The 25965-nt window shown below is 38.8% G+C and overlaps 1 protein-coding gene across 2 annotated transcripts in view; it reads left to right on the forward strand.

Moving 5' to 3' along the window:
- Nucleotides 1-13392: 13392 nt before the first annotated feature.
- The window catches only part of PIK3C3 (phosphatidylinositol 3-kinase catalytic subunit type 3), a 136707-nt gene continuing 124134 nt past the window's right edge, over nt 13393-25965 (forward strand). Inside the window, exons 1-3 of one of the 2 annotated variants that reach the window (XM_027576730.1) lie at nt 13393-13596; nt 16980-17168; nt 21484-21627. In XM_027576730.1, coding sequence (XP_027432531.1) covers nt 13529-13596; nt 16980-17168; nt 21484-21627 — 401 coding nt within the window. In that variant the 5' untranslated portion in view covers nt 13393-13528. The remainder of the gene's footprint in view (nt 13597-16979; nt 17169-21483; nt 21628-25965) is intronic. The other variant, XM_027576731.1, reaches the window with a different exon arrangement.

Here is a 25965-nt window from a genome sequence, read left to right on the forward strand (position 1 = left end):
GCCTTAATGCAAGAGGTCACCCTTCTAGATCAGCCTCCCCACTGGACTTGAGAAAGTATGTGTGTATTTTGGTGGGTACCTGGGGGTGAAGACTAAGGAAAGGGACAAGGCTAAGGGCTGGAAATTGTACATATTTCCTATTTGGTCCAGACCATTTCAAACATTGGGGAGGGATTGAATCTGCAAGCAGAGGGCCTTGGTAGTTTTGGTGAAAAGAGCTGGGGAAGGCAGAGGGAGGAATAGCAACTGAAGCTGAGGACAGTACAACCATCTGGGGTCTTTCAGTCATTATTCTCTCCCTCTTTGTAGCCTCAGCCACTCTCATTTGCGTAGCAGGGCTGGGTGAGCCAAGGGTGGGATGCCAGGTGGGGATGCTCATGGCCCAGCGCTGTGAAGGATCTCCTCGCGCTGCTGCAGTCCTCACTCTGCAGGCCGCATGCATCAGCCTCTGAGTGCCCCTGTCCTGAAAGCCGTGCTGAGTTTTCAAGGTGCTTCAGTGCATCCTGTAGGGAAAACAAATGCTCATCACGATGGAGGGAGAACAAAATCCTGAATCCTTATTTCCCCTGAAGGTTGCTAAGTTCTTGAAGTGCAAAGTAGAGAGAAGGGCTCAATGTGTGTGCAGAGGCTCTTGATGCTGTAAAAGCCAGTCTGAGAGTGGCAGGCAGCACTCATTAGGCAGGCGTGGGAGAAAGCCTCCTCTTCAAAAGGCAGGAGGCAAGATAGCAGCTGATGGGGCAGATGTGTTTGTTTTAGCCTGGGCTAGGTCCTGGGACTGCTCTGTTGGGAAGGGCGATTGCCTGGAGTCACAGAATGACCCTGCCCCAGGCATCTTTCTCTCCTTCCCTTTTTCTCTCTTTGTTAAAATACAGATTTACATCAGGAAATAGCCCAGCTTCCTAATGATGGAGAATGCCTCTGTGCAGATATAATCTCACTGATGGGGTGTGGGGAGGGAAGGAAAAAGACCAAAGAGTATTTATGAATTCAATCTCAGATTCAAATCACGTCAGAGGCCCTGCCAGTCTCCTTGGGCATAAAACCAAGCAAGGCAGAGATCAGCAATGTGTGTTGATGTTTTGCTTGCTCCCCCTTTTCTCTACACCTGCATTTACTCACTTAACAACCTAGTGAACTTACGCAATGGAGCCTCACCACTCCTTCCTTCTTCCATAAAGCAAAACAGACATGGATAGTCTTGCTTTGTTTTAATCACTAGTCTTCTCTGGGAACTTTAGCAAAACTGAACATACTGGTTCACTTTTAAAGAAAGTTTTATTTAGGTTACTTCCAGTGGGATGCCCCAAGGTTATTTTGTCTACTATTTGTCTCAGTATTTAAAAGCTTAGTGTGTTAATAGAACAGGGATTTGCAAATGCTCACCGTCACTCACCTGGAAGCGATTACTCAAAAGATAATCAATTTAACATCAATACTTTGTTTTTTGAGTGCCAATATCTGACTGGCTCTGTTCTGGGGCCTTTTGTAAGTATAAGATAATAAAGGTCATATTCCATGTTGGTCAGTGTAGGGTGAAAAAGCAAACACTTGAAAAAATAGCAAAAAAAAAAAGCATACTAACTAAAAAAGTACCAACAGGCAGTAGCATATACCTTACACATTCTAGGTTTTCTACACAGGTAGAAATAAAGCTTACATTTTCTGTATAGCAATACTGACCTGTAAATACATTATGCTTTTTCATAATGCTGGTCACCTCATCCATATAATATGCAAATCATCTGGTTCAAATGAAATTTTAAAAGGTGAGGTCTTTTTCCTTTATTGTGAGGCAAATCACAATAAAAAATCACAAACCCCTGACAGATTCTAAGTCACGGCAGAGCTTTTATTTTTATTTTATTTTTTTAAAGATTTTATTTATTTATTTGAGAGAGAGAGAGAGAGAGACCAGGAGCAGGGGGAGGGGCAGAGAGAGGGGAAGAAGCAGACTCCTCACTAAGCAGGGAGCCCAATGCTGGGCTCAATCCCAGGACCCTGAGATCATGACCTGAGTCGAAGGCAGGCACTCAACCGACTCAGCCACCCAGGCGCCCCATGGCAGAGCTTTTAAAATCAGTATAAGAAAAACTTCTGTTTTTACAGGGTGCTTTCTACAGAAAAGGGGAGTCCATAGCTTCTGTGCATTACACTGAAAAACACTTTCAATAATCCTCAAGTCAGCTGGGAATGTGAACACTAGAAAGCATATCACCAAATGTTTGTGTGGTACTAAATAACTTAATGCTTTAAGATTCAGTAAAGACAAAATAGCATGTTGTATAATTTTACCTTCAGAATTTTTCTTTCTCTTTCTTCATATAAATTTTAATTGTTTTAATTTAATTATAAGTAATTAAATCTAATAAGAAGTTTCTTAAATTTTTTTAAAGGGGTTATTGTTTAGAGAAAAGTCAGCCCTCTCATAGAGGGTCTCAACAGCAATATGTTTGAACAATAGATGGAAAAACTGCAGGAGGAGACTCCAGCTGTGGAATGGGAAAAGGGAAGACAAGTAGACTTGACATTGGGACTCAGGTTCAAGAGGAAATAATAATTTCAATGAACCTACAAGCTGTCTATTAAATTCTGGATTTCATTCCAATTTCAGGGTTGCTTGGAGGCACTTGGAATCTGAGATTGGTCCTTGTCAAAGACAAAAACCAAACAAGGAGCGATATTACTTTTATTCAGGCTATTACCATAGGGAGAACGCCCAAGATGGGTAGATCAGAGTTTCTTAGCAGGATAGTTTCATCTCTGACTTTCATGGGAAGAAGGAGACAAGACATAGGTGGGATGATTTTACAGTAGGGATTGTGTCTATAATCAGAGGGATTCTCAGTTGGTCACTTAAACAGCCAATAATATTTCTCTCTGTGTGTAGCTAATTTTTGGACAACAGATACTTCAGCTGATTATTTATGAGACAAAGAATGGAAATTTGGAGAGTCTGCATCTGGTCCTGTAATAAATAAAAAGGTTCATTAGCAAATTTTATCTAAGTCATAGGGAGAAGGGTGGTTCTATATAGTAAGACACTTTCCTTGATCACAAAGAGTAGGTCTTTTTGGGTTTTGTTTTTTTCCAACCATCCCTATTTTCCAAGAACACAGAGTTCAAATAAAGTTCACTATTGCCAGTCTCAATCTTGTTACTAACTAGTACTAAACTGTCGTGTCCCTTGAAATTTCACCTGCTAGGCAACCTTATTCATGTAGTAGTTCATGTATTGATGTATCATCCATTGAAGGCTTCATATTCCTGTAAAAGTTAATTTTCAGGAAAAGGTAAAATGGTGACTGTCATACAGATGTTCAAATGGACACATGTTAACCATTTTGTTCTACTCATTAATCAATGACAGAACCAGGCAGATGTCATAACCTGTTCAAAGGAGAATTCAAAGACTATTCCTGATAGTTTTAGATCAGGAATATTGACATGACTATGCGAACAAGGCAAAATGGGTTTTTCCGAAAGTGGTTGAAGGCGGTTTGGATTTGTCAGTAGGTCTTATTTTGCTATTGGTTGCCTACAATTTACAAAGTGATAAAATAGCTCAAAGACATTCTAGTCTTTCAACTAGAATCATAGAACCTGGAAGAGTGTCACTGGAAAATCCCCGATTCTTCTTTGAAGTGCAGTTTTTTTCCTGCATTGCCTTTACAATGAAGTCTGAACTTCTTAGTATTTTTTTCCAGGCTCTGGTTCCTCCTATCTCTCACCCTCTTTCATTGCCTTTCCTTTCTGTTATGAGTTCAATTATGCCTCCTCAAAATTTCTCTGTTAAAGAATGTGAACTTACTTGGAAATAGGGTCATCGCAGATGTGAATTAGTTAAGATGAGCTCATACCAAAGTAGGTATTTAATATGAGTGGTGTCCCTATAAAAAAGGACAATTTGGACACCTAAATGCAGATAGGAAGAAGGCCATGTGAAGGTGAAGGCAGAGAGGCTTCTATAAATGAAGGAACACAAAAGATTGCCAGCAAACCACTAGAAGCTCCAGAAGAGAGACATGGACCAGATTCTCCCTCATTGCCCCCTGAAAAGACCAACTTTGCTGACACCTTGATCTTAGACTTCTAGCCCCCAGAACTATGAGATAATAAATTTCTGTTACTTTTGTCATTCAGTGTACAGTCCTTTTTATGGCTGCACTGGCAAAGTAGTATGCTCCCTTCCCACTGTGTTCTGTGCTCTTTTCAATTCATCCTCCTCTGAGAAGACCCAGGCTATTTCCTCTGTCTGGAATACTTTTCTTCCTTCCTTCCCGTCTATGCTTCTCCTCAGTCACCTGGCCAACTCCTACTCATCCTTCAGATCTCTGCTTCATCCTTTCTTCCTCTGCAAAGCCTTTCTTGTCTCACTTGCATGCCCAAAATATAAAGAATCATTCTGATGTGCTCCCATGGAACATTATATCACTTGTCATACTCATCGTAACTAATGACGGTCAATCGTAACTAATTATGATATTTTCGGTAGCTATGTTCTATAAGGTAGCCATGAACACTGAATTAGTGGGTCCTGAACTGTTAGTCTCAGGGGAAATGCAGGGTTAAGTTCCTGTGCGTCTCTGGTCACAACATTGTCATCAATCAATACAGAATTTTGTTTCATGTGTGTTTCTGTTTGAAGAAACATGTACATGTTTAATATGTATTATCGATTCATTAACATGGAATTCATGGCCAACAGCGCTGTAACTCATGCCTGAACGAAGCTTACCCTAACGCATGCATTTTCTATGTAAGTTACATCCCAATCCTCTTATATTTAAGAACACTAGACAGGACTTCAGTGCTACGCCTGAGGGCCATTTTAAACGATGAAGTCCCTGATAAAAAGAACAAACGTGTGAAACAACATGGCACTAAATAAACTGAGAAGGGAATGTATTTTACAACCTAAGAGCTGAAACGAGAATGCAGAGCACTGCCTTGTTCTAGCTCAATTGGGAATGTACACGTTGGACAACTTAATTTTTTTGCTGCTCTGCACATGTCTGTAAATGACCACAAAAGCACTGTAACTACTGAAGATAAATTTTAGTGACAGTAGCTGAATTTGTAAATAGGGAATGCATGAATAATGAAGATGATTGTAGTTATTTAGTTTTTGCTTTCCCCATGACACTGTAACTCAGAGAGAGCAGAGGCTATGCCTCCTTATGTCTATTTTCTCTCCAATCGCTATGCCTGGTTCATGGTGGATGCTCAATAGATATTTGTTGAAAGAATGAATGAATAACAAGTGTGTTAATAAATCTTCATGCTATTGTACTGTGGAAAATACAATGATAAACTTTGGTTCCAGGATATTTACACAAGGTAACAAGTGTACATACCTATGGTTACCAATAACTGTGGTGGTTTCAAAGATGTCTAGGAGTTTGGAAAAGTTGTGCCTCAAGGAGGTTAAATGTAATGAGGCTAGTTCTTGAAGTAAGTGGGACAATGAGGAAAGAAGGAATCTCTTTAGGGAGAATACATAGTATATGCAAAAGATATGTGGGCAAACATAGGTTGTGCAGAAGCCTGCAGGTGGGTAGAGCCTAAGAGAGACTCCACCTTGAGAAGCTGTGGAAGAAAATGTATAAAAAGGAAGCTGAAGTAAGAATATGGAAGATAAAGCAGGCCCAGGTAGACTTGATTTTTATTTCATTAGATGTGATGAGCCATTGAAGGGTTTTGAGCCGGGGAGAGACAAATTGATATATAATAAAAAGTAGGCATGGTGGGGAAAAAATGGAATGGACCCTTACCTGGGCTTATGGAAATCCTATTAGAAAGCTTTTGTTCTTTTTTTTTTTTTAAAGATATTATTTATTTATTTATTTTGAGAGCCAGAGAGAGCAAGAGAGAGAGCACAAGTGGTGAGAGGGGCAGAGGGAGAGGGAGAAGCAGACTCTCCACTCAGTGGGGAGCCTGGGGCTCCATCCCAGGGTCTTGGGATTAATACCTGAGCCGAAGACAGATGCTTAACTGACTGAGCCACCCAGGCGCCCCAAAACTTTTGTTCTTCCTAAGAAGTATGAAGAAGACCCTCCATAGAATAGAGTTGGCTTTCAATAAATGCAAAAATATTTGGGAAAGGAATGGAGAAGAGGAGAAGCAGGGACCAGCCAGAGGAAGCCCTAACCATAAATTTAATTTCGTGCCTGTTAGCATCACCAGAGGTCCATCTCCTCTGTGGAGTCTTCTGGCACACTGTACTCCAGTTCCAAATCTATAATAATCTTGACCTCAGCAATTTGCTTCAATCCCTACAGGGCTCAATTTCTGTGTCTCTGAATGAAGAGAAATGGATGGTGCAAATTAGTACTACTGAAGACAGTTTTAGCGTCCCTCATTAGAAATGAAGACTCTCAGGCCCCTCAGCCCATAATCACTGAATCAGAATCCTCATTTTAGTAAGATTCCCTGGCACATCATAAGCACACTGGTCTAGAGAGGCTTTTCCTTCTCTTTGGGGAACAAATACAGCCAATTCTCATTATTCGTAGATTCCATATTTATGCATTTGCTTGCCCATTAAGATTTGTCTGTAACCCCCACATCAAAATTTGAAGCCATTACAGACAGGCACAGAGCAGTGAAAAGTCCGAGTCACCTGATGTACACATTCCCAGTTGAGATCAAACCAGGCAATGCTGGGTCTTCTTGTTTTGCTCCTCACAATGTAAACAAATGGTCTTTTTTTCAGTCTTCTAGTGCCAGGCTGTGGTTTGTTTGTTTTTGTGTTTTGCAGTGGTAATTTCCCTGTTTAAAATGGCCCCCAAGTGCAGTGCTGAAGTGCCCTCTGGTGTTTCTAACAAAAGAAGAATGTAATATAACTCCTAGAGAAAATACATGTGGTAGGTAAGCTTCAGTCTGGCATGAGTTATAGTGCTTTGGCCATGAGTTCAATGTTAAATCAACTATACACACACACACACACACACACACACACACACACACACACACACACATATATATACATATATATGTGTATATATATATATATATACATTAAATAAGGTGTGTTTAAGCAGAAGCATATATCAAACAAGTTTATGTATTCATTGTTTGATGAAAATGTTATGGTCGGAGGTTTGTAGGAACATAACCCTTTATTTCCCCTAACAGCAATATTTCAATATTCACTAATTCCCTGCCCTGTGACCTTATAGAACATAACTACTGTGAATAACAAGAATCTGTATACCCCTACTGGTGAAGGTAAAGGTACAATCTGAATACAGGATAATAGAAAAGATATTATTTAAAACTGATGTCTTTCAGCAAACATTAAGAGACAAATAGAAAATTACCATTTCACAAAAAACCCTAAAACTTAGCTCCAATTCTAGTCTACAAGGTCTGGAAATCCTCTGTTTCCTCTTAACTGCCATGAAGAGCCCCACTATCCAACAGCACTTTTGTGTTGTTTTGTCTTTGTTCGTTCCCCAACTGGGGAGTTCCCAGGGGAAATCTGAAACTTCCCTCCCCCACAAAAGAGAGAGCCAGGAGAGATGGGAAGAAAGTGGCTGGTCCCTCCAGATGGGGAAGTTGTGGTTTCATAAGCAAAGGACTTACTAATTGCTAATTGGGTGCCTCAAGATGAGAGGATCCCTGTACCCTCTTGTTAGAATAACAGGGCTCAGTCACCTGTACTGTCCAGAGGGCATTGCTCAACAAGGCTGGATCCTTCCAAACGGTTCTCACTATGGTAATGGTGGGCACTACGTGTAATACGGCACAGGGGAAGGGGTGAGGAGCCTGTGACTGCCTGGAGCCAGCTCCAGGGTCAACCAGTGGTCACATCCTCTCCATGATCTCCTCCTACAGTTTTTAAGATAGCAAAAGAGACAACATTTGGCCCCTGCACCTTTGTTAGACTTGGTTTCTCTGAGAAGATGGAAGCCCCAGTGTTTTATTTCTCACATTCTCTCCTTTGAGGCTTAAGTCTGTTCCCTTATTAAATGCCCCCTCCAGCCTGACAAGTATCTCTCTCATTCTGGAAATAGTATTAACTTTTGGAGCTCTTACACTAATGCATGGCTTAAATCCAAGCAGACTCTCAAGCAAACAATTCTCCTTCTTTCCCCCTTTCTTTTTCCTTCCAGGGTTTCTTTTAGTGTTTACATAAGCTTTTTGTTTTGTTTCTTATTAAAAGATAAATTCCTACAACACAGTGAGGGTCTTTCCTTTTTTTAGAGTCTCTGTTACTCTTTTCCCATGCATTTACAGCATCTGGGTAGGTGGCAAAGTAACTTAAAATGACTCAAGAGCTCACAAGGCATTACTTGTGCCACTAATTATTGTCTATGGACTCAGACCCTGATTGCTCCTCTTCCTTCTGTCTCAGAGAAGCAAGTCTGAGTGTCGGGTCAGCAACCTTTCTGTGATTAAATATTCATGCACAAACACAAATGCACACAGGCAAGGCAATAAGAGGTGCCAAAAATAACAGCAGCATCTCTGTCCTGTGGAGCTTGTAGAAGCACAAGTAAAGAATGAACACAGATCAGAATTGCAGATCAAACATAATGTGAGCTGAGAATGCACTCATTGCAAAGGGTTTCCTAACAACAGTGAATTCTCAGGAATATCTAAAGTCATTGTCATCCCACAATATCCACAGAACAAATGAAATAAAGCTCTTTGTGCTCAAGATCTTACAGGACAGGCTGCATGATGACATAGGGAACACACACCGAGGGATGCCAGTGGTGGCATTGCATGCAGATGGGGAATACCATTTTGTCCCTGGTGAGACTGGAGGGGCCAATGTCTAATATAAAGTGTGGTGTGGTTCGTGACACATTTTAAGCACTCAGTAAATATTTATTACATAAATGGATGACCCGCAAAGATGCTAAGCAGACCAAAATCTCCTCCCTCCATGGAGTTAATCTGTAATAAATCAAGATGTTTACCTGAGAAGATAATCTACAGCGAGGCAGAGGGATCAACGGCGGTGCCAAATAACTAACACTGAGAATGCTAAAGATACTTCCATTAATAATTTAGTTTCTGTTGCAAAAAGTAAGTTCAGGAATTGTTCTGGAATATTTCCTTATAGTTTGGTAAACATATCATGCCTTTTGGAGTCAGACCCACTTAGCTCTGCAATGTATTAAGTTATTCATTATATACAAATCACTTCATCTATCTTATTGTTACTTTTCTGTAAAATAGGGTAATAGCACTTACTTCATTAATTTGTTGAACTAAATAAATAATACTAAATAAATAATAATACACATGAAATTGCCTAACTTGTTACCTGACATATAGTCATTTTTCAAATGCTAGTTTCTTCCCTACTTGGCTTATATAACATCTGCCCTGTGTCAGGAACTGAAATAGGATGTAGTGCTGAATAAAATATACACAACTCTTCCCTTGCTGAGCTTGTAGCCTAGTTGGGGAGACAACCATTAACCAAATTATTATGATAGAAACTCTTGAAAATGCTGTGAAAGAAGAATGCAAAGAGGGATAGATTTTTGAGTGAGATGACTTAATCAGTGTTGGGAAGGAAGGTGAGGCCAGAGGAGGTTTCTCTTTGAGGAAACCAGCTTAGGCTTGCAGTGCAAAGATCTAACAGAAGTTCCTTTGGCAGAAGTTGGGAAAGAGGGAGGAGAATCTTCCAGGATCTAGTATGATTTTGTAAAAGCCCAGAGTTGATGGGGCTTAGATTTCATTTATTTGAGAGACAGAGAGACCCCAAGAGCGAGCATGAGTGGGGGGAGGGGCAGAGGGAAAGGGAGCGAGAATCTCAAGCAGACTACTCATCCAGTGCAGAGCCCAACATGGGGGCTTGACCCCATGACCCCAAGATCATGACCTGAGCCAAAACCAAGAGTCAGGCGCTCAACCAACTGAGCCACCCAGACGCTCCAAAAATCTTTTAAAATCTTGACTCAAAAGATTATAAATAACAATCAGATATTTCTCACACTGTGTTTTAGTTCTCCTTTCCAAGGTCTGTAAAAGAAATCACTCCTATTAGTGAGAAAGGTGAAGAGACACAGAGCTCCCCCTACAAAGGTGTTCCTTGGGCATGACCTAATCATACTTCCTAGGGGAGATAGGACTCCCTTCCTCATTTATAGCTGAGATTCTTGATAGGGATATCATTCAGCTACAAGTTTTCTTTTCTCAATTGTAACACAGAAAGAGGAGCTTCTTCTATCACATAACAGAAATATTACAAAGGCACACACATGCAAGATATATGTTTATTATTTCCCAGAATACCTCACGCTTTTGATTCTTTTTCCCCTTTTGTAGCAGATAGAAATTACCTTCTTGAATGGAACTGTTCAGGCCTTGTGAGTTCTTGCTCAGGATCACTAGCAGACTTTCTAGAAGTCCATCGTTTCCCATATTGTAACTTGGTAACAAGCCAAGAGTCTTGGCTTATGAGGTAGGAGTTTTCACGTTTCTTGACACTATTTGTTCTATCATGTAATTAGGTTCTAAAACACTTGGAGTAAATGGAAAACTTTTAAGGCATTTTTTTAAACTGAAGAAAAGGGATTAATTATGTCATTTTAATCTCACGATATCATAATCATTTCTTTTTTAAAATGAAAGTTTTATTTTTTTATTTTTAAAAGATTTTATTTATCTATTTGAGAGTGAGAGAGCAAGAGAGAGCAGGAACAGTGGGGAGGGGGAGAAGGGAGAAGCAGCCTCCCTGTTGGACAAGGGAGATCAACATGGGGCTCGATGCCAGGACCCCAAGATCATGACCCGAGCCAAAGGCAGAGAGATGCTTAACCAACAGAGCCACCCAGGCACCCCATAGTTACTTCTCTCTTGATAGAAGCTTAATAACAGATGCTTGTTTTTTTAAGCTATAAGTGCAATTTTTTATTACAAGCCAAAGAGAAGAAATTGGGTGACAGGAACTGACAAAAACACACCTGAGTCCTGGGCAACTTGAAGGAATGAACAAGTATCATCAAAATTTGTTATTTGAATAATTAAACATGAGATTGAAAAATATGGCAAAAGAAACACAAAATCCAAACTACAACTGCAGAGGTGAATTAAATATAGGCCCAAGTAGCCATGAAGTAGCCTACCATGCAAAGAAAACACCTATGCATAAAAAGTGTTTCCCTACAGACAGGCAGTAGGCAGTGCTCTATAGAACTGTAGCTTCTCGAAAAAAAAATTATGTTCCATAGTTATTAAGTGTTATATTTATGAGTTGTGGAAGATCACATGGGAAAAAATATCACCCTTTTCCTTTCAGAGTGTGACGCCTAAGGCTTCCATTTCCTCCTTGAACATGGCCTTGTGAACTGGACTGATATGCAGATCTACTAAACAACACCTTCCCTACTCAAGGTGGGTCTAGGAAAGGCACTGCCAGTTTTGGCTTCTGTGACTTATACCATGCTTCCATGACCTACCAAAATCCTCTTCTTTAACTGGTGCATTAGTTTTTGTTGTTGTTGTTATTGTTGTTGCATTAATGTCTTTAACGATTACAGTCCAGTCCTCTAAGCTTTCCCTATAATCAATTTTAATGTTTTTTTTTCTTGATGATTATCTTTAAAAAGTTAATATAGGTCTATCCTGGATTCTATGAATGAAGATCTTAGAATTAAGTACTGACACTTCCTTTTTATGCCTGTATCAGTGTTGTGTTTGTAACTGTGTTGGGTTCAATTTGTATTATTTTTAACTGTCATGAGCTAAGGAGAAATGGACAGGGATAGACTTAAGACAAAAAAAAAAGTGCTTTGGAGGGCCAAGTAAAAGCCAAATGCCATATGTTACTTATACTCATGAAGATTTCATAGTAATCTGAATAAAAAAGGAGGCAAGAAAATTGAATTGCTATGTGGTATACAGCAGTACAGACATGCTGAATTTCAAAGAATCTGTCCTGTAAGAGGAGTCAATGCATGTTGTAGGCTATAGTTTCAGCAAAAAGACTATTATACTAAGGTTGTTAATTTGAAGTTTTTTATATTTAATTTGTAAAATTAAAAAATAATTTATATGAATTTTAAATTACATATATGTATGTATACATATGGAGCTTTACTTAGGTCTATACATTAAATAACATTATAATAAAAGTAATTTAAAAGTAATTTTAAAGTCAGCACTGGGATCAGAGAATTTGTCCTTCACAAACTGTCACTATTTTATTCAATTTTGATAAAACTGTTTCACATCAAACCCTGCACTCATTGTTGTAATTATCCCATAGACAGGGCACTTGTAACTATTTGTTTTACTATTGGACACTCTGATGACTAGAAAGTTTAATTTTCATTTTTTGCTGATATTACATTTCCTATAAGTTCCAACCATTGGTAGTAGTTATATTTAAGAACATATCAATTCTGTTCTCTTTTTTGTGGGAACTTTAAGTTATAGGAGGATAACTATTATGTTTTTTCCATAGTCTTGCTTTCACAAATATTTTTGAGAACTTACTTTGGCCAAAACATTGTGCATAAACCATGTTTTGCCTTTCCAGCTTAAACAGCTACACTCCTTCTAACCTTTCCCTGAAACATATTTTCCCCCTAATTACTGTAATTTATACAAACTCTAGCCATGTACTTGTCACAATGTGGCACCGAAAAATAAACATATACAAAATGGAGAATTTTATTCAATTTCACCAACAATAAAGATAGGAATTATTCAACTCAACAATGTATTAAGCACTAATGGAGTCAGGTACACAAGTAAATGGCACACTATTCTTGCCTTCCAGGAGTTTTGAATCTAGTTGAAAATAAAGATTACGAGTTTAGATAATATTAAATTATAAAAATAAGCATTGTAGGAGTTCAGATGATTCAGAAAACTGAGTTCTAGATCTTTACTGGATGTTTCTAGGTTCTAACTAGGGTTGTCTTGATAACTACATCGGGTCTGAATATTACCAGTGTAAACAAGTGCCAAATGCTTTGCCCAAAGTAGCATAAATATCGGTAGAGCCAAAATGGAACTCAGGTTTCTTGGTTCCTTGTCTAGTCCTTTCTCCACTCTTTACAGCACAAAGAGGAAATCTTTCCTTGAGATAGCAAATTAAATCTGCAATTTTCCGAAAGGCCACTGGAAATAAAACTCGGCAAAATTCTAATTCTTGTGATTGCTCTCTGTTTAGCTTGCAACCAATGAAGACTGAGTCGAATTTTCTTTTGATTTTTAGGAACAGCTCAAGCTCAAACGACAGCTTTACTTAAAAAAAAAAAAAAAAAAAAAATTCTCTTAAGACAGGAAAAACACAGGAAGCCTGGAATGTAACCAGATAGGCTGTATTTCCGTAATCCTACCCTTAAGGAATCTATTGGGCCCCTTTTGCACATGCGCAGAAGGAAAAGTTGGGCGGGGAGTTCCGCTGCGTCGGGTCGCGCTCCGGGCAGGGATTGGTGGCACCAAGCGTGAGAGGCGGAACCGGAAGCGCCTGTGTTGTGGGGCTCAGCCTGTTCTCTCCCGGTGACTTTCCAGCGTTTTTCTTCTAGCGGTTGGTGCCGCTTCTGCAGAGGGTGCCATGGGGGAAGCGGAGAAATTTCACTACATCTACAGTTGTGACCTGGACATCAACGTGCAGCTTAAGATGTAAGAGAATCGGGACAGTGACTGGGATTGCTGGGGCTTAGGGACGCCGAGACAGGAGCCTGTGGGTTGGTGGAGAGAAGATGGTTGTTAGCTTGAAGGCCGTCCTGGGGGCGGCTGGGAGGGCTGTAGCCAGCGAAGCGGAGGAGAACCGGAGCATAGAGAGGGGGGGCCTTGTGAAAGGATTGAGGACTAGGTCTCTGGGAGAAGGATAGCAGTAGGAATATGCCCTTAAAGTCCCACGGTGTTTTACTTTCTTCAAAGCATTTTGCTGCTGAGAGCAACCTTTTGAAGGTTTTTGCATTTTACAGATTAAGAAGTCAAGTCGTAAAGTTGCCTTCCCGCCATTAATAGTTGGAAGATCTTTACTTTAGAACAGGCTGGCAGGTGGAATGGAGGCTACAGAAATTATGGAGAGCTGATCTGGTAGTTGAGAATAAGATGAGTACGTGGATACAGTATTAGAATCACGGGAGATGATGGAGGCTTAGGTTGAATCTTGGGACAGTGTGGCGTTGTTTACCCAGGGAAGTTGGGAGTCAAAGATGAGGGTGTCAATTGGAAAGGGTCCAGAAGAAAGAGGAAAGGCCTTGCAGGAAGATCTTGGAGTATCACAGTTGAAGTAAAGGCCAAGAGCATGACATCTTGAGATGAGATTAATGGACTGGAGATTGGGGATGGGTAGGATTGAGTTGGAAATTATGTCCATTTTAAGGCAGTCTTATAGAAGTGTTTTCATATGTGAAAGCTATTACAAATTATGAATCATATCATCATTCATAATATGTTTAGTCAATATTCATCTAATGTGCCTCTGGCAGAGGGCTGGATACATGCAGTGAATACATTTTCTCAGTTGTCAGATGCAGCTTTGAAGGTTGTTCTTATTTTCAGAAGTTACTTACTTCAGACTCTGACAAATCTTTTACTATCCATTTTGTGGTGATAGTAAAAATGGTATTTCAACAACCAAACTATACTTTTGTAAAATAATTTACACACCCATCTCAGAAAATTTCTACAGCATGTGGCACTAGATGCTTATATAGGACTGTATTACTATCGTTTGGTAAAGGGCTGTCCCTCAGTTTCATTCCTCTCAGTATTTCTTGGACATATGAATGATTTTTTTTTGAAACTTTTGAATCTTAGAAGGAAAGAAGAAAAGTACAAAACACTTGTCTGTCATTAACAGACACACACACACATTGCGTATTTTGAGGCAAAGTTAAAGCATAAATTAGAAGTTTGGCAAAATTCAGTACTAACCGTCTTTTAGCTTCTGAGACTGCCATTTTTGATCACTGGGGGCAGGAAGTATCAAATTAGAATCCTATAATGAGAGGGGCGCCTGGGTGGCTCAGATGGTTAAGCACCTGCCTTCAGCTCAGGTCATGATCTCCAGGTCCTGGGATTGAGCCCCATGTCGGGCTCCCAACTCAGCTGGGAGTCTGCCTCTCCCTCTCCCTCTGCCTCTCCCCCTGCTTGTGCTTTCTCTGTCTCTCTCTCTGAAATGAATAAATAAAATCTTTAAAAAAAGAAAATCATATAATGAGAGAATAATGAATTCTTTAATTCAATTTATTCTCCCTCGGCTTTTAGTTTATTGTGACAGTTTTAATAACAAGTTGCACTTTGATGTCTCTTTTCTTACACCGTAACCAGATAACAAACTTCCCGCGAGACATGGTCACTTGGGATGTGCCAAAGCAACTTCTCTGAGACTGGCACATCATTAGCCTACCCCTCTGATTCTGATCTTCCTGTATTGTGTCACTTATTTTGGTGATTGTTGGCATCATTCATTGAGTTGGTTAAGACAGGAAACTTTGAGTTCTGCACACACCCCTCTCTTACCTTCTTTGTTTAATCATTTACAAATCGTCTTAAATCCACCTTCATATCTTTGATCCATGGCCCCTTTTTTACCCCACAACCCTGGCCTTAGTCTACCTTTTTCCTTTTTAATGTGGACTGAAAGTCTTCGGCTTTTTAGTCCTTCCTCTCCATTATGTTTTATACTCCTGCCAAAAGTACAAATCTGATTACATTACTCTCACTTCAAATAATTTAACAAAGTTTTGAATGTTCACTTTGTGTTGGGCACTGTACTGAATATGGTGGCTACTAGCTTCATTTTCTACCTACTTTTCATTCTCATCTTTAGCTTCTTTACCGCATGAGCTTTATGCTTTAGCTATACCAAACAACTTGTAGTTTCCCAACACATACCTTCTTGCTTCTTTGCATCTGCATATAGTGTTCTTTTCATCTGGGACGATTCCCTACTGTTTTGGCTCTCATCGCCCATATATTGTTTGAGCTCATTTCATGCATCTGTCTGGGATACTAAGCTCTTGGTTCCCAAGCAAGTTTACGTGCTCCTGAGACATTTTGGTACGTCTTTCTGTAGTAGGAAGGAAGGACATTAGCTTTGGCTTCTTTCTTTATTTTTTTTTAAATTGATTTTATTTATTTATTTAAAAGAGAGCACAAGCAGGGGAAGGGGCAGAGGAAGAAGCGGGCTCCCCACTGAGCAGGGAGCCTGATGTGGGGCTTGATCCCAGGACCCTGCGATCATGACCTGAGCCGAAGGCAGACTTCTAACGGAGCCACCCAGGCACCCCACTTTGGCCTCTTTTGCCAACTCTGTTACTTATTTTGTTATCTTGAATAATGATCACTGAGTGTCCGCTTCATTATTTATAAAATGAAAAAAGGGTGAAAAGTAAGAAAGAGTACATAAAATCCCTGGCACAATATTTGACATAATCTTGATGTCCAAGCAATGTTCCTACCTCTTTTTTAATGTCTTGTACATATCTTTTATGCCTTATAACATTGTATTTTAATTTAAAGAACTGATCAGATAATATATCTACATACTAGCAAAATTGAAAGAGTAATAGAAAACATTCAGTTAAAAGTAAGTGGAAGATTAAAAAAAAAGTAAGTGGAAGCAAAGACAACATTTTCATGTAATGCTGTGTTGTTTATCTTATCTTTCATTTTTGGTCCTCTGTGCCTGGTACAGTGAATGTTTGTTGAATGAATACGTGAATAAGTGCTCAGCTTGAAATTAGTAAAGGGAAACAAAGGCCTGGAGAGCTGGTGATGTCTAGAAGGTAGATCAAGAGTTGGTGACGGGATTTAAAATTAAGTAAAAGCCTAAAATAGAGAAATATGTTGGTGAAGATTGGAAGGATCTTAGGAATGTTGGGACTATAAGAGACCTTTATTAGATGTAAAAGTGACTTTAATTTTATATACAAGAAAATGTTGAGGTAGCAGAAGGTTACTGTGATACAACCATAACCTGTTCTTAGTATTTGTTGTGTATATGCTTAAAAAAATATGTCTAAACATTATTGTTCTTATGCCTCCAGAGGAAGTTTGGAAGGGAAGAGAGAACAGAAGAGTTATAAAGCTGTTCTAGAAGACCCAATGTTGAAGTTTTCAGGACTGTACCAAGAGACATGCTCTGACCTTTATGTTACTTGTCAAGTTTTTGCAGAAGGGAAGCCTCTGGCCTTGCCTGTGAGAACATCCTACAAAGCATTTAGTACAAGATGGAAGTAAGTTGTTGTCTTGCATATGGTGGGTTCCAGACTATTCTCCCATTTCTTTATAGGTGTTGTAAGTATGATTTGGTAGGCATTACAGAGGAAATTTTTAAAAAAATTGTATTTAATACCTATAAGCATTGATCCAGTAGTTTGTTTGTTTGTTTATTTATTTATTTATTTATTTAAGGTTTTATTTATTTATTTGACAGAGACACAGCTAGAGAGGGAACACAAACAAGGGGAGTGGGAGAGGGAGAAGCAGGCTCCCTGCGGAGCAGGGAGCCCAGTGTGGGCCTTGATCCCAGGACCCTGGGATCATGACCTGAGCCAAAGGCAGATGCTTAACAACAGCCACCCAGGCGCCCCGATCCAGTAGTTTAAAGCAGCGACCTACCCAGATGGGATAAAGTATTATATATAGTAGTATTCTAAATATTATTTAGGTAGAAGTGAATTTATGTTTGTATTCAGTATATTGACATATTTTTATAAGAACTTGACTGATTCACAAAATGACCCAAACCAAAAACACGTGTAACATCTTTACATTTTCTACCACTCTATGCCCTGAACACGTGAACATTTCTGGATAGTCTGAAATGTTGTCCAACCTGACATTTGGTGCTCAGATTTGATGAAGTCTCTCAGACAACAGAAATATCTGTTGTCATCTGTTCTGATCAGATTTTTATTATTATTTTAAATATGAAACTAACTTTTTTTCTTAAAGTTCATGGTTTATTGAGCATGGTACATTAGCAAACTGTTGTTGGGATGCAAGGTAAATATAATGAACATGAAGTTCCTGTTTTTCCAGAACACTTCTGTGGGTCCTGACTTTAGAGTCTTGTCTCTTCTTTTTTTTTTTCTTTTTTAGATTTTATTTAGTTATTTGACAGAAAGAGAGACAGCGAGAGAGGAACACAAGCAGGGAGAGTGAGAGAGGGAGAAGCAGGCCTCCTGCTGAGCAGGGAGCCCGATGTGGGACTAGATCCCAGGAGCCCAGGGTCATGACCTGAGCTGAAGGCAGACGCTTAACGACTGAGCCACCCAGGCGCCCAGTCTTGTCTCTTCTTATTTCATAGATTATGTGGCACAGTTTTGTTGTTCCTTCAGTGACTGTTATTCAGCACCCTGGGAGGCTCAATGCAGGATACACGGGTTGTGCGCCTCTAAAGGGAAGAACTTATGCCCACAGTGTTAATGAAGACAAGGTGTGACCAATGGATTACCAGGTTTTGTATTTGAGTGTACAGCCCTGTGTTTACTAGGTGTGGTCTAGTAGGCTGGAAAGGATTTTTCAGAGAGCAGAATCCTGAGCCTTAGTGATCTGGCTACATTGAAACCAACTATTTTAATGGTGTAATTTCTTTAGTAGTCTTTTTGTGGATAGCTATAAACACATACAAACACACCCAAGTATGTATGAATGTGTGTATACACACACACACACACACACACACACACACACACACACACACACACACGTTATTTTGGAAAATTTCAAACCTGTAAATATAGAGAGAATAATATAATGAACTTCCAAGGCCCCATCACCTACCTTCGGTAATTACTAACTCAAAGCCAATTGTGTTTCATCTATCCCCATAGTTATTTTGAAGCAGATTCCAAATATTATATCATTTTAACTGTATTTCTGCATATTTTTTAAAGAAAACTATAGTACCATAATAACATCTAAAACAATGGACCAGGATTCCTTAATTGTATCTGAATATTTTTTAGAAGTTTTTTTTTGTTGTTTTTAAGATTTTATTTATTTGTCGGGGTGGGGGAAGAGTGAGTGTGCACAAACGGGGGGAGTGGCAGGCAGAGGGAGAAGAAGCAGACTCCCTGCTGAGCAGGGAGCCTGATGTGGGACTTGATCCCAGGACCCTGGGATCCTGACCTGAGCCGAAGGCAGACGCTTAACTACCTGAGCCACCCAGGCATCCCTGTATCGGGTTTTTTAAACTGGAATCAGGAAATCTGTACAAACCTGAAATTGTCTGCAGAATTTTGTATCTTGTGCATTTTTACAGGGACAGAACTCAAAGCTTTTGTTAGATTTTTCGAGGTCGTTTGTGACTTCAAAAAAGACTTAAAACTACAAATTTAGGTCTAGACAGTCAACATTTATGGTGAATTCCACCTTTCTTGTAAGGGAAATTGTATGTATAGTGGTTTTGTTCCATGCCTTGGCAATAAAGAAAATTAGAGAAAAAGCAAATCCCCAGTTACGGGGGGTGGGGGGTGCAGAGGGAAAAAGAGAAGCAGATTCCCTGCGAGTAGGGAGCCCAACTAGGGGTTCCATCCCAGGACCCTGGGGTCCTGACCTGAGCCCAAGGCAGACACTTAACTGACTGAGCCACGCAGGTGCCAGGTGGATTTAGTCTTAAGCTCAGTGAGAGTTGGGGGTGTGGGGAAGGGATGATGCACGGGGAGGGAGACAACAAAGTGGTGTTCAGAATTCACAGCTTTTTGATGTCTGATCACATCTTTCCATAATTTCTAGAATATCTAAGGTAGTTTTGAAACTATTTTATAGCTGCAGGTTCATTTTCTTCAAAAGAACTCTTCTGCAAAAGTGTGGTATAAAGCAAGTTAAAGTATAGTTACTTTGATTTAAAAAGGTGTGGGGGCCATGGTTTTGGATGGCAGAAGGTTTGAGGCAGATGATTGCTTGATCATAAGCATTGTCTTCTAGGCAAAGGACAGAATATAGAGGTAAGAATTTTCATAGTTCATTTTAGATATTGTTGCAGATTTTTCTAACTTTAGCCTGTGTTAATTGATCTCTGTTTTTTTCCCTTGTCACAAGATGGACTGGTTAGTATTTACCTTTTCAATTTGGCCCACTGTGTGGATAATAATTAAATAAATTTACTTATTTCTTCAAGCTTATCTGTAGTGGAGAATGTCTTTTTTGAGCATATGATTTATTTTTTTTTTAAGAACTTCATAGAAGAAAAGGATTTAATGTCTTTGATTCTCCTTTAAATTGGTAGTCATGTCTAATTTTCCTATAGGTCCTTGAATTTATATGATGGATATAAATGATTTGTCCTTTAAGTTTTTGAAAATTCTGTTCATTTTCTTACAATGCAGATGTATTTGACCTAGACTGGGATATGACCCTTGGATAATAATTTTGAGTAAACAGAATAATTTTGAGTAAACAGAGAGAAACAGTTCTGTGTGTCTGCTGGGTATTACTTTGTGTATTGTTTGCATAGTTTTCTTTTGGGATTTTAAAAGCCATCTGTTGTTTAAGGGAGTTGAAATTATCAAATAGATTCAGTGCAAAGTTTGAATGCAGAAGAAAATTTGCAGAGATGAATAGAGAATTTAAAAGAAGAGCTGTGCTGTCATGACTAAATTATTAAGAACAAAGATTCCTTAGTGAAGTGATATATACAAATATGCTTTAGAAGCATAAAAAAACGGATGGCTAAGCCTTATCAATATTAATGAAATGACTCGAAGAACAGAAAAATCTCATGTTAAAAATTGTCACATGTCTGTCCGAAGCAGTCTGATAACTTCTTCATGTTATGAAGGTAGTGGATAGTCTACTTTGACCTCTAAGGTTTTGGTTGTTGTTTTCTGCTTTGTTGAGGTACTGTTGTATATTATAGGACAATATTATCCATAGCAGCTTTTTGAATAATTCTAAGTTTTTTTCTCTTTATAATATAAAACTGTGTTCTGGAGAAAGCTTATAGATAATTACAGTTTGGTTCAAAACAAGTTTGGTTCTGATAGGTTTGTGTTTTCCCAGATTTTTATTAGCCATTATTACAATCCTTGTGTCTTAGTGACACTGTATGAATTTCTTTTTTTTTTAAAGATTTTATTTATTTGAGTGAGAGAAAGAGAGAGAGAGAGAGCAAGAGCATGAGTGGGGCAGGGAGGGAGAGGCAGAGGGAGCAGGAGAAGCAGGCTGCCTGCTGAGCGGGGAGCCTGACATGGGGCTCGATCTCAGGACTCTGGGATCATGACCTGAGCAGAAGGCAGACACTTAACCCACTGAGCCACCCATGCGCCTCCTGAATTTCTTGATTAAAGAATTTACAAGTGTTAATTTTTGTAAGCTTGGTTTTTCAAAAATTTTTTTCATGAGTTCTGTATTTAAACTTGAAGTTGCCTACATCAAAATTAAGGTAAGTGCCACATTTTTTGTAGTATTAACCTAATCTTTTGGGACACTTTCTCTGGGGAGATCTTACATGGTTGGTTAATTTAAAAGGAAGTTTATATACACACACACACACACACATTTTATTTCCTTAGCATTATGTTTATGTTGACTTTATTTCCATAGCTGGAATGAATGGCTGAAACTTCCTGTAAAGTACCCTGACCTGCCCAGGAATGCCCAGGTGGCCCTCACAGTATGGGATGTGTATGGACCAGGGAAGGCAGTGCCTGTGGGAGGAACAACAGTTTCACTCTTTGGAAAATATGGGTAAGCATTTTTGTCTTCTCTGTAGGAGTGTTGGGAGAGCTTTTCTTTTTGGGAGAGCTTGAATAGTTTATACCCAGTCTGATTCTCTCTGTCGTAGGAAGTGAAAACCTATGTGGTACATATGATTCCTTCATTCTTGAGACTGAATTTGACACATATTTCCTATGGGATATGCAGATAGATTAATTAAGAAACCTGTTAGTGATTGGTAATGTGATTTCTATTTAAAAATAGTCATTAGAAACTAAAATCTTGCTAGAAAAAGCAAGATGGCCCTTTGATGTATACTGTAACTTCATTGTTAATAGAATTTTTTTTGCTTTCTCAAAATAGTGACAGGACAATAGTGGGGTTTAAAAGCACACATTTGCTAATAATGATTATAATAGAAAGTTGTCAACTCAGTTTTTAAAAATTTACAGATAATAGAAGCTAATTGTAAAAAAAACAAAAGCATAATCCTGAAGGGTATTTTTTCTCTTTCCCAGAAGAATCTCTACTTTTAGAGAATTGGTGATATATATATATTTTTAATTTTATTTATTTATTTGAGAGAGAGCAAGAGCACAGGCAGCGGTAGTGGCAGAGGGAGAGGGAAGAGCAGACACCCCGCTGAGCAGGGAGCCCGATATGACCTGAGCCCAAGGCAGACACCTAACTGACTGAGCTGCCCAGGTACCCCGAGAATTGGTGATATTCTGTTATTCTTTTCTGTGCTTATTAATTGGAATTTTCCACTAAAGAACATGGTCTTTCCTCAAGTATTGAGTTACTTTGGTATACAGTTCATGTAGGAAAGACAGGTGAATGTTCAATTTTTTTCCCCTTTACCAATTTTAAGAATGAGTTGTTGTCCTGGTAACTTGCATATTTGATGATTGGTTTTATTTTTCTTTTTGTTTTTAAGTTTTGTCATGAACTTTTAGTCTTAAACATTTCTGGAATGTTTCAATTAATTGCTCTCTTTAGTCTTTTTTTTTTTTTTTAAAGATTTTATTTATTTATTTGAGAGAGAGAATGAGAGATAGAGAGCACGAGAGGGAAGAGGGTCAGAGGGAGAAGCAGACTCCCTGCTGAGCAGGGAGCCCGATGTGGGACTCGATCCCGAGACTCCAGGATCATGACCTGAGCCGAAGGCAGTCGCTTAACCAACTGAGCCACCCAGGCGCCCTCTTTAGTCTTAATAATCCTCAAAAACTCCCATTTTTGGTCATAAGAGTCCCTTCAAGCTGATCCCATATTTTTTTTTTGACAGTACTCCAGTAGTCATTGGTAGCTTCTTTGCTTTCTGGTGGACAAGCTATTTCAGGCTCATTTGGCAATTTTCTACCCCGGAACTGGAATCTCTGAAAGAAGCCCTAATTCTTTTCAGTGCAAAATCTAGGTATTATCAAACTCACTAGTTTTTGTCCATTTTAAAGTTGGAAAATTTTATCTCCTGAATTAATTTTCACATCATTAAATGTAAATGAAGATGATCATATTTTGATATGTTCATTTACTACTTGTGTATATGTTTCTGTCAATTGCTTTTTGATGTCCTTTGCCAGTTTTTTTCAAAAATTGAAATGTAATTCATGTGCCATGAAATTCTGTTTTTTTTTTTTTGAGTTGTCATTTTTCTTATTAATGTATGGGGATCTTTGTAGATTAATGAAATTAGCCTTTTCCATGTTACATGTTACAAGTACTGTATTTCCTATTTGACTTGTTTTTGAGTTAGTATGTATTTCTTTGCTTGCCATTCATGCATCTTAAATTATGTTGAATTGATCAGCTTTTATTTTTATGGCCTGTGAATTTAATGTTTTAGAAAGTCCTTTTCTATTTTTTTTTTAAAGATTTTTTTATTTATTTGACAGAGAGAGAGAGAGCATAAGCAGGGGAAGCGGGAGAGGGAGAAGCAGGCTCCCCGCGGAGCAGGGAGCCCAGTGTGGGGCTCGATCCCAGGACCCTGGGATCATGACCTGAGCCGAAGGCAGACGCTTAACTGACTGAGCCACCCAGGTGCCCCAGTCCTTTTCTGTTTTTAAAAAAATATTTCTTCTTATGATATTAGTCCTTTACACTTAAGTATTTGATGCATCTAAAATCACTTCTGTGAGGGGCACCGTGTGGCACAGTCAATTAAGCATCGACTCTTGGTTTCGGCTCAGGTCATGATCTTGGGGTCCTGAGATAGAGCCCTGAGTCGGGCTCCACACTCAGTGCAGAGTCTGCTTGAGATTCTCTCTCCCTCTGCCCCTCCCACTTGTGCTCTTGCTTGCACTCTCTCTCTCTCTCTCTCTCTCAAATAAATTAAGTAAATCTTTAAAATTACTTTTGTGAAAGGAGTGATATATTGGGAATCAACTTTAAAAAAAAACAACAAATGGTTAGTTATTTGTCTTAACACTATTAAATTTGCCATTGTTCTCAAATATTTTGAAATGGTACCCTTATATATTCAATTCATCATGTATATTTATTCATGAATAAAACCTAGATGTAATTTCATTTTGAATAGCTTGGTTGCTTAGTAATATGAAGGTATTTTAGTTTAATGTAACTATTAGATATTTATTACCGAAATACGTGCAAGAACAAATTTAGACATAGTCTGACACATTAGATATAATTTGGGTAAAATAGAATGTTACAGTAGAATGGACATATTATTAAATCAGTATTGTTCCTTTTCCAGAGTGCTTTTTCCTTTTTCCTTTACTAGAGTGGGGTTTGCTTGCCACACAGAAGAAACATGGGCAACACTTTATTACTCTTACTTTATAGTTAGTGGTTAAATGTTCTTGAGAACAGTTACCATATAGAGCTCTTGGTTTTTCCTCTTGGTCTCTTTATAAGTGGTTTGCCTTCTGGAATAATCAGCTGGAGGTTCCCTCATAAAAGCACCTCTTTTAGTATACCTGTGCGTTTTAGATGACCTTAGGATATAGTGTCAGGAGACACTGACTAGACAGTAAGTGTGAGACGAAATTTCCACAGAAGTGGAATGAAATGAACTGCTTAAAGCCAAACAAACTCTTTCTCAGGATAACATTTGTGATAACATTTGTGATGTGGTTTGACTTGACTTTTGGCAAGGTTCTGAAAAGTACATGAAGTCAGTAGTAATCAACCTATGAATAAGAAGCACCTGGTAAGCTCACTAGACAAGCATCTTCCTGTGTTCTCATTAAATTTGGTAAGAATGTGATGGGGCCCAAGATTCAGCATTTCTAGTAAGCACTGAGTGATTCTGCTGACCTATGGATCACAGCTTGCAAAACACTGCATTAACCTTTTCATAGTAATGGACTTGTCAGACATAGGCTTGCAGTTTTCAGAATTTCTTCCTTGACTTCATCCCATTGCTCGCTTTATTTGTATTTCCGTATGAATCCCAGTAAAAGACAACTTCCTTTACTTTCCATCCGAACCATGCTGGAAATGGGCCTAAAGATAAATCAGTAGTATTTGTTCTACTTTATGAAGTAGTTAAACCCCAGGTATTTCCATGAAGGTAGTAGTAGCAATTAAGTGGGACTTAAATTCGCTTTTCCAATATTAAGTAAATTAAGACTTTGAATCTTGGAGAGTCATCTCTTTTCTCCTAACTGGACAGTAGGTTCTGGTGTCCTTCCATGTCCTGAACACCGGAGATGTCAGATGCATGTATAACATGTTGGAGAGCAGTACTGATTCTGTGACATTTCCTCGCTTAGAACAGGGTTTCTCAAATAGGAGTTGTTGACTTACTACTTTCAGAATTCCTGCCTTATCTCTGTACTAAGTATACTCTTATGTACTTGATTTTTTTTATTATGTTATGTTAATCACCATACATTACATCATTAGTTTTTGATGTAGTGTTCCATGATTCATTGTTTGCGTATAACACCCAGTGCTCCATTCAGTACGTGCCCTCTTTAATACCCATCACCAGGCTAACCCATCCCCCCACCCCTCTCACCACTAGAACCCTCAGTTTGTTTCTCAGAGTCCATAGTCTCTCATGTACTTGATTTTTTATTTGAACCAGCTCACTTCTTTTTTTACCTTGAATTTAGTTTGAAGCAAAAGCTTAATATCCCTAATATACATGGAAAGCAAGTAATATTTGACATTGATGGGTAAGGATAAAATAAATACAATAGAATAAATATGTTATTAGGTTTTGGAAACAAGGAAAAAAAACTGCAGTGGAATATAAATAATAGTAAATGTATTTGATTTGCAAAATACATAAACAATACCTACAGAGAAAGTCCTTCTTTAATTAGAATGGTTCTTTTTGTGCCTAGTCAGATACTTAGCTCACTGTCACTTAATTGAAGGTAAAAGGTAAGGTTTTACATC

The sequence above is a fragment of the Zalophus californianus genome, chromosome 14 (genome assembly GCF_009762305.2).
Source record: "Zalophus californianus isolate mZalCal1 chromosome 14, mZalCal1.pri.v2, whole genome shotgun sequence".
NCBI classification, from domain to species: Eukaryota; Metazoa; Chordata; class Mammalia; order Carnivora; family Otariidae; genus Zalophus; species Zalophus californianus.